At 57.2% G+C, this 9,459-nt stretch overlaps 1 protein-coding gene across 2 annotated transcripts; it reads left to right on the forward strand.

The window, feature by feature from the left end:
- The first annotated feature begins 2,712 nt into the window (after positions 1–2,712).
- Positions 2,713–5,724, forward strand: BMP4 (bone morphogenetic protein 4). Of its 2 annotated transcripts, XM_019495764.2 has the most exons (3): positions 2,714–2,978; positions 3,084–3,475; positions 4,648–5,724. In XM_019495764.2, exons 2-3 carry the CDS (start codon positions 3,091–3,093, stop codon positions 5,490–5,492), a joined length of 1,230 nt encoding a protein of 409 aa, XP_019351309.1. In that variant the 5' UTR covers positions 2,714–2,978; positions 3,084–3,090; the 3' UTR covers positions 5,493–5,724. The 2 variants fall into 2 exon arrangements, with proteins under 2 accessions (XP_006278491.1, XP_019351309.1); XM_006278429.3 differs by having other exon boundaries at positions 2,713–3,475.
- Positions 5,725–9,459: the final 3,735 nt, after the last annotated feature.

Consider the following 9,459-nt stretch of genomic DNA (forward strand, 5'->3'; position numbering starts at 1 on the left):
CCCCCCCCCAAAAAAAAGCAGTGTCCAGCATGGTATAGTTGAAATGGTTATAGCAGTATTTTTCCCCGTGTTGATTAATTCATAGACCAAATACCTTGCTAACAGATGTTTCTCTTAAACTTATGCTGGTTTAAGAATAACTCAATGTCAGCACTGCCTTTATCTGCATATGCCTTTCCAGTAACATTCACAGGCATTTATAAGGCACGGGCTGCGTAGAAACAAAAGAAAGCTGAATGCAAAAAACCGAACGGATTTTACCCAGAGCTTCATCTCAGATGCCAGAAGTGATTGGGGCACCATGCCTGCACAAGTTTGGGGGTTTTTTTTTCCCAGATGTGTTGGTTGGCAGTGGGCATTTTTGATCCTGTTTTTATGGTTAATTTATAACACCTAGCCATGAAAGACCCGAACCATAACACAGCAGAAAGTCCCTCTGACTCCAGAGATGGGAATGAATGTGTGATACCTATGCATGTGCAATACAAGAGAGCAGTACAGCCGCACCGGGGTTAGCTCTCAGCTGACCTAGAGTAGCAAGACCAAGGTGTCTGGAGAGGAAATCACCCAGGATCACTTCTTTGGCCATGTTTCTGGGTCTTGCAGTTGGCAGACTTTTTTTCATCCTGTGTGAGAAACAATGTCAGAACTGCCATTTCCTGGGTCAGGCAAATTTGGGTGGGTTGGGTCCATCTCGCCCTGGCTCTTGTCACGCAAGGGCAGAGAGTGGATGCTGGAAGGATGAGAGAATTGGGTATGAGCAGGGTTTTTTTTCTTCCCCTCTATTCCTCTCTCTCAGCCTCCAGCATTTAAGGTCTAAGAAGTTTTGATGGCGCGTGAGGTGATATTCCTGAGGGGACGCAGAGCAGCAGTGCCTTAGAGAACGCCGTAGGTAGAGTTTCCGTCACGGCTACCTGGATGTGCCTCTCCGCGGAGGTGTGCGAGCATCTGCCAGCTCTCCGCTTCGGGAGCTGCACTCTCCCTCCCCTGCTCCTCCGTCACCTCCAGCAACCGAAGCTGCGGGTTAATTATAGATGGGTCCCAACCAAAAGCTCACACGCGAACAGCCTCGAACGCCGGGGAAGGTGCGATGCGAGTGTGCAGTGTGTGTCTGGCTGTGTCTGGGACGAGCTGGAGCGCAGCTCTTCAGACCCAGGCACCCCCAGTCTTTGGAAAAGGTTGGCTCAGGATTGAAGTCTGGCGTATGGACCCCTAGCCGGCCCTCTGCCCAGGCATGCCAAGTTAGCAGTTACGGTCATGGGGAAACATAGATACCCACATCCCCATGGCCCTAGCTCTGGAGGGCTGCTTCCCCGGCCTGTCCACATGCCTGTGGACTCTTAAAGCGCCACTGGGCTCCATCACTAGATTTTGGGGGACGACTAAAGAGAAAACAGTGAAGGCACAGACGCATGATGAGTGCGGCCAAGCAGCGCCCACGACCCCTCCAACGTGGCCAAGGAGCACAGCAAAACTTTTTTTTTTTGCAAAATATACCTGTACCTCTAACCACCCATCCAGCGATCCCTCTGGTGCACTCGCCAGACCAAAACACACTTGACACTTTATTTATTTTTTTTGCAAAAGTATTTAATTCTGCATATCTTTATTCCTAATATATATATATATAACTGTACCTGTCACAACCCATCAAGTGACCCATCTGGTGCACTTGCCAGACCAAAGCACACTTGAAACTTTTTCTTTTTGCAAAAATATTTATTTCTCTATATATTTATTTCTAATTGTACCTCTAACAACCTGTCAAGGGACCCCTCTGGTTCACCTGGCAGACCAAAACACACACCGACAGTCCCTGCAGTCCCGTTGCACAGTCCGCCCCCGGCCACCCACCCCTCCCCATGCCCCTGCTATAGTTCCTGGTCCTTGCAGAGGGTTTGCCTCTGCCCAAGCCCATGCCCCGCTCCTCTGCCCCCTATAAGCTCTGCCATTTCTTTCTGTCGTAGCAGAGCGGAGCGGGCAGAGGAAAGCGGCTTGGCGGGGGGCAGGGTTGCCAACTCTGAAGCTACGCCAGGAGGTTTTTTTCATCACATGCCATTAACGACTCGACATCGGGAAGGCAAACGCACGCGCCTACAGGCAGTCCTCGGACTTCCGACACAACGGCTTCCCGAAACCCCCCCGTCTTAAATCGAAACGTTGTCGCTCGGAACCGATTTTCTCATAAGAAACAATGTTACAAATGGAGGATTGGTTCCTGAACCAAGGCCCCGATACCGTTTTCACCCAAAATACTCTTTTGTACTCAGTCCCTTACAGACGAGGCGTATCGCTACAGTCATGTATGTCTACTGCAAACAGCAGTCGTATGGATTTGGAAGGACTTCTTGGAGCTGACTTGGCTGGACTTTCCGAAGGGCTGGAGTCTTGTCGGGAGTGCCGGCCGCAGGTTTCTCCGGCAGGCTGGTCCGAGGGCGCTGGGACAGCCGTCCTGCGGGGAGGCGGGCGGGCGGGCGGGCGGCGGGCGCTGTCAAGCCGCAGCGGAGGTCAGAAAGTGGCTGGAGCGCGGAGAGCTGCAACTTGAAACGTCGCAAGTCGAGGACTGTGTTTGAAACCCCCCCAAAAGCGCGCACACACACGCGCGCACACACACACCCCCGCGCACAGCACAGCGCAGCGCAGCGCAGCGCAGCGCAGCGCCCCGCCGGGGCAGCGTGCCGGGGTCGCGGGCGGGCGGGCGGGCGCGACGGGGCGGCCGCGGAGAAGCCCCGGGGCGGGGCGGGCCGGGGCGGGGACGGGGCCGGGCCGGGCGCTGATGGACGGCGCCGGGCTTCACGTGACTGCGGGGCTGGAAGAAAAACAGAGGCTGTCCGCGGGGGAGCCGCAGTCCCGAGTCCCGGCCGCTCGCCCGCCCGCCCCGTCGCGGCCCCGGCGCCGGCCCCGCGCCTTCCCAGCCGCCCGCTCCGCCCTGGCCGTCGAGAATCATGGACTGTTTCCCCATGCCTTGCTCCCTGGCCGTGAGTAGCCCCGGGCCCCTGCCCCCCGCCGCCCCTGCCCCTGCCCCCGCGGGCGTCGGGGCCGCGTCTAACCCGCGCCTCTTCTCTCCCCGCCGCCGGCCGCAGAGGCACCATGACCGCTGGTAACCGCGCGCTGATGGTCCTGCTGTTTTGCCAAGCGCTGCTCGGGGGCGCCAGCCATGCCAGCCTGACCCCCGAGCCGGGCCGCAGGCAGCCCGCGTCCGGAGCCGCGCCGGGGCCGCGGGGGGCGGCCAGCCATGCGCTCTTGCGGGGCTTCGAGGCCACGCTGCTGCAGATGTTCGGGCTGCGAAGGCGGCCCCAGCCCGGCCCCGCCGCCGTCGTGCCCGCCTACATGCTGGACCTCTACCGCCTGCAGGCGGGCGAGGACGAGGACGAGGACCGGGACCGGGACCGGGACCCGCACCGGGGCGCCCGCCTGCGCTACCCCGAGAGGTCGGCCAGCCGCGCCAACACCGTGAGGAGCTTCCACCACGAAGGTCAGTGCCCCCCGGGACTCGCCGCCTGCTCGCCCGCCTCCAGCCGGCTCCTCCGCAGCTTTGGGGAGCCCCCGGGGTGTCCTGGCTCCTAACCCAGGTCCCAGCGCCTCCAGCGGGGCTTGCAGGGAACCCCCTGGGCTGTCCCAGCTCCTAACCTAGTGCCTCCAGCGGGCTCTTGTGAGGAGTCCCCCCAGGCTGTCTCAGCTCCTAACACAGCACCTCAAATGGGCTCTCCCGGGGCTTGCAGGGAGCCCCCCAGGCTGTCCCAGCTCCTAACCCAGGACCCAGCACTTCAAATGGGCTTCTAACCCGGGACCCAATGCCTCAAACAGGCTGTCCCGGGGCTTGCAGGGAGTCCTCCGGGCTTTCCCGGCTCCTCACCCAGGACCCAGCACCTCAAGCGGGCTCCTCCAGGGCTTGCGGGGAGCCCTCCTGGCTCCCAAACCCATGTCCCCCCTGGCTATCCAGCTGGTACTTGCCTGATCCCAGCCCTCCCCAGACTGTGGGTTTGCAGCTAGGGAAGCCGGTCCCTGCCTGTGTTTTTTGCCCTTTAAAAAAAAATAAAAAAAATCAGGACTTGAATGTAATCCTTACAGCTGCGCGTTTGTAAGGTTGGTTCAATGGGGCCTTGTAATCCGATCCAAATGTTTCCTAGCGGATGTTTCTTTTCCAAAGTAAATCTGCGTTATTAATCCGCCAGCATCATTACGGACTTCAAACTTACTTTCTTTCCCCCCACCCCCCAGTAATGGGTTCAACAAGGCAGCGCTCTGTGGGGTTTTCTCTCTCCTCCCTGCTGTGATGGCACAGCCTTTGAGAGAGATCCTTAAGAGGGGGGGTTGGAGAGCAGTTTTCAAAAAACTTTAAAACTGAGCTGCTTGAAAAGCTAAGCAGCAGGGTCCAGTGCTGTTAACTAGGGTTTTGGAGCGAGTTGTGCATGTGTGTCTTGTGTCTGTGTGTGTCCAGGCAGGACGGGGGGGATAGTGCCACCCTGGGTCTTTGGCAGTGCAGTTTTCTGGGCGTGGGGGGTAAACCGTAGCTCTCAGCCAGCAAGGCTCAGAGCCCGAGTGGCCGGGTGACTTGTATTTTTGACTTGGGGGATTGATCTAGATACCCAGAGGTTTACGTGCTTTGCTCTTTTGCCCCCCTTGCTTTCCCCCTGCCCCCCCCAGAGCATTTGGAGAACCTCTCCGGGCCCAGCGCCGCCCCCCGCCTTCGCTTCGTCTTCAACCTCAGCAGCGTGCCCGACAACGAAGTGGTCTCTTCGGCGGAGCTGAGGCTGTACCGGGAGCAGGTCTGGGAGCAGAGCCCCGGCTGGGAGAGGGGCTTCCACCGCATCAACGTTTACGAAGTCATGAAGCCCCTTTCCGAGGAGCGGGGGCAAATGATCACGAGACTACTGGACACGCGGCTGGTGCATCACAACGAGACGCGGTGGGAGAGCTTCGACGTGAGCCCCGCCGTCATCCGGTGGACCAAGGACAAGCAGCCCAATCACGGCCTGGCGGTGGAGGTGGTCCACCTCGGCCAGACGCCCGCGCATCAGGGCAAACACGTCAGGATTAGCCGATCTTTACCTCAAGGGGACGGGGACTGGGCTCAGCTGCGGCCCCTGCTGGTGACTTTCAGCCACGATGGCAAGGGCCACGCGCTGGTGCGGAGAGCCAAACGCAGCCCCAAGCACCAGCGGCCCCGCAAGAACAAAAAGAACTGCCGGCGCCACGCGCTCTATGTGGATTTCAGCGACGTGGGCTGGAACGACTGGATCGTGGCCCCGCCTGGGTACCAGGCCTTTTACTGCCACGGGGACTGCCCCTTCCCTCTGGCCGACCACCTGAACTCCACCAACCACGCCATCGTGCAGACCCTGGTCAACTCCGTCAACGCCAGCATCCCCAAGGCGTGCTGCGTGCCCACCGAGCTCAGCGCCATCTCCATGCTCTACCTAGATGAGTATGACAAAGTGGTCCTGAAAAACTACCAGGAGATGGTGGTGGAGGGGTGCGGGTGCCGCTGACCCCCTCGCCTTCCCTCCCCCACCCCCCTCTCCCTTCCTTCCCTGCCCTCCTCCCCGGACCCCAGAACTGCTCGTTCCAGCCAGACTCTAAACTAAACGTTCACCTTGACCTTATTTATGACTTTTATGTGCAAATGTTTTGACAATAATGATCATATATTTTGACAAAATATATTTATAACTACATATTAAATGAAAAAAAAATAAAATGAGTCATTATTTTAAAGGTAAACGCACTTGGTGTCTAACCTTTCAGGGCTGCCTGCCCTGCAGAGCCGGGAGCGGAGCCTTTCATTTCTTGACTTTTATTTATTCAGTTCTTCTCCCCCCGCCTCCCCTTCCTTTTTAACTGGTTTTTCTGCTGCTGATGTTGATGCTGGTGCTGATGTGCCTGTTGTCGGGGCCCTGGGTGCTGGGGAGCTTTGGTTTGGAGACGGAGCTGGGAGCTGCCTGCTCTGGGCAGGCCTCCCCTGGGGCCGCCGGGGCAAACCCTTGCCTTGCTAACCTGTGTTTTAAGTGCTCGCAAAAATGCATTTGAAAAGGAGCAAAGCTTTCACCTGAGGGGCTGCGCTTCCCCCTGCAGGCTTCCCACCTTCCCCAGCTCCCTGGGTTCAAAGCTATTAACATTTTTTTTGGAGGTGGGGAGGGAATTGCTGGAGGATGGCTGGTTGTTGGTTTTTTTTGGCGGGGGGCTTCAAAGGTGGCATGAGCCTTTTGAAGACCCCCGTCTCCGAGATGCCAGTGCTGACCAAAGTATGTTTGCAGCTGTTAAGCAGGCGTTATGCTAATACCTACCTGCCCTCTCCCCGCAGAGGGGCTGTGTGCCAGGCTGCCGTGCCCTGGTGCAGGCGGCTGCAGATTCCCGGGGGCTTCTGTCCCTTGGGCTCCAGCACACTTTTTTTTCCCCTTTGGGTCACCTTGGCTTTCAGTAGCAAGGGGGGTGGATGTGTGCGCTTGAGAGGGAGACGAGCTCGCAGGCATCCCCAGCTGAGCACAGGGGTGGGGAAGGAGGGAGGGAGGGACGGACGCAGCATTTTTGTTTTTAATTATCGGAGTTCTCCAAGCCTCCGAAAGGGGCAGCTCAGTTGAAACCAATAAAAATAGAAGGGGGAAGCTTGCCAAGAGCCTCGGATCCCCAGAGAGTGCAGGTGGAGAGGAGATCAGAGCTGCAGGCGAAGGCAGCGTGGCTCCACGCTGCTCTCCAGAACTCCCTACAAAGTGCCTGCCCCCCAGCTTGGCCTGGCCCGGCTCCCCTGGACTCGGCTGCAGCTGGCGGGTGGCTGGAGTGCAGCGAGTCCAGGGCTGGCGCTGCCCTGGGGTAGGGAAGCAGCTGCCATCCGCCTGCTCTGGGTGTGCAGAGGTATCCCCTGTCACCCACCCCTGGCTGTGGGGGCACCCCTGGGCGCGGGAGGTCTCTGCCCGCTGTGCCCTTCCCCAGAGCCCAGCAGGTCTAAGGTGCTGCTATCCCACGCCTGCTCTGCTTGCATGGCTACGGGTGGGTTACGTGTGGGGTGAAGGGGCAGGAGCTGCCGGGGAGTGGCTCATGGGGCAGTTACCTGCCTCCCTGGCCCTGCCACATCCCCCCCCCCCCCCCACCTCGGGAAGCTGGGTCTCCTGCCCTGACAGTGCAGTGGGCATGGGAGCTGCAAGGTTTTAATGCCCCCCCTCCAATAGACTCATTGGCTATAGGGTGGGCACTAAATGCTCCCCAACTGCCTGGGGAAGGTTTGGCCAGGCAATTCAAGCACCTGATTTTTGGTTGTGAACGGTCCACATGCAAACTTCAAAAGGGAGCCTGAGCTTGGGCTCAAGGCAGAAGCTGGCCAGGACCCCATGACATGGTCTGTACTGAGTGCAAAACCTTCCTTATGATAAACGCGCTGCATTCGGTACCGGATAGCAAGGGGCCTGCCAGCTTCTGGGGCTGCCTTTGGGCCAGGATATGGGAACGTGTGGAATAGGAGAAAGGAATGAGCCAACCACCCAGAATGGCCCCTAAGTCCTGAATAAACTCAGTAGGGCCAGGTCCTCTGCATTGGCATAAGGCATTTTAGGTGCCACCTTGTACTGACAGATGCCAGAGGAAACACTGCTGTTGGTTTCCCTTCCGGTGGAGGTGCAGGGGGGGGGTGACCAGGACGAGCCCAGCTTTGCTGTAGAGGACGCATGGGTAAGTTGTGAGTTCAGTTTAGTGCAGAGATACCCAGGACTTGAATATAACACAGCAGAAACCCTGCTTTCGGAAGTCGGTGTTGTGCCTAGAGAAGCCCCTTTGCTGACAGCTGCTTCTCATGGACGTGTCGAGTTGGCTGCTCCTTAGCTCATAACATCAGAATTACAACACCCGAGAGGAGCCGGAGCACTCTTCTTGGCCTCCAGCAATGCCTGGGTGTTGGCTCCATCTGGAGCGTTTTTGTTGTGCATCTCTGTGCGTCCGGTGCCTGGCTCCTGTGGATTTGGGGGTGTATTTCCATGCACCTGTGACTTTGTGAGGGTTTGAACGCCTTCCATGTAGGGGCTGGCACAGCAATTGCTAGATGTCTAGTGGATTTGAGTCAGGAATGATAACAGCACAACTGTCTGAGAAAAATCCTTGGGAGCTTAATTTTCCTCCAGAAAATGCAATGCTCGAAAGGGATATTTGAAAGGAAGAGGAGGACGTGGAAGGCTGGTTGTCGGTCCTGCTGGGTGCCGTATGTTAAATGCCTTGTGGCTCTTCAGTCCTCATTGTGGCTAGTAGTCGGGCCTTGATTTCTGATGGGTTCTGGTCAGTGCACATGTAATATAAATGATGAGTTTGGCCAAGAGAGGCATGGAGGCAGGGGCCTTTATAGGAGGCAGCGAGAGCAAACCAGGCAGGGGCTTTCAGCTGAGTTCGTATCCGCATTACGTTGCACTTGTGGTGAGCTCCATGGAATAGCTTTATCTCCGGCCTCCTCCTTCAGGGCAGCCTCAAGCATGGTGGGGAGGACATATGCAGGAGGCCTTGTGTGTTTTATCTGAGGGATGATGGGGTGTCAGGTGCGACGTTGCCTGTGAATGGGAGAAGGTGCACTTGGGCATCCTCCGATGCTAAAAGAGGCACCCGCAATATGGACGTGGCTGGGTTTCCCCGTAGGACTCGCAGTCTCCTTTGTTCCTCTCTGTGTAAGAGACCCCATCCCTCGGTGAGTCTTACCCTGGCTTCTTTACATACTAAACTGAGTCAAATGTCTCGGCGTTTCCAGCAAAGTTCCTGGAGTTGCTGCAAAGCATGGAGCCTTGCAGGTTGCTGTTCTGGGAGCCTTGCAAGCAGGCCTGGGGCATGCTGGTTCAGGCACTTGTTCATTTTGTCGGCAATGCAGAACCGATCACCGCAGGCTTCATTTGCCCTTGCTTGGTCTGGTGAACCTCTGATGGTTGAAAACTGCTTTATGTTCTTGAAGCGACTGATATTCCAATGTATTTTGTGTTGCTATTTTCTAGTTGTGTGACTGGCGTCTTGCTCCTCCAGCCAGTGTTGTGGCATTGCTGTGCTCGGTGTAGTATGATGTAACCCCCGTCCTGCATTGCTCGCCCTGCAGATCGGTCAGCGGTGGGAAGATGGGACTGCAGGGAACAGAGGCACAAAGACATGAAATGCCTTGCCCAAGGAGACATGGGAAGATCCCAAAACTGGGTCCAGAGCTCCCAAGTCCCAGGTCTATGTCCTAGCCACAAACCCATTCCTTGCTCTCTCCACTGCCCCCCTGAAGCTCCATGGTCTTTATCAGGGGTGGATGCAGGGGGCTGCACTGGTGCACTCGCACCCCCCTTTGATCTCTGCTCCCCCCAAGGGTTAAAACCAGCTGCCTGGCAGTGGCAGCAGCACTGACTTCATGGCTCATTGTAACCTACCTGATTCCTCCTAAACTCTTCACTCCACAGGTGTTAACAACCCTCTCTTCTTTTTAATGGCTTTGTTCCACCAATCAGACTAACCTTTGCA

Source organism: Alligator mississippiensis, chromosome 2, assembly GCF_030867095.1.
Source record: "Alligator mississippiensis isolate rAllMis1 chromosome 2, rAllMis1, whole genome shotgun sequence".
NCBI classification, from domain to species: domain Eukaryota; kingdom Metazoa; phylum Chordata; order Crocodylia; family Alligatoridae; genus Alligator; species Alligator mississippiensis.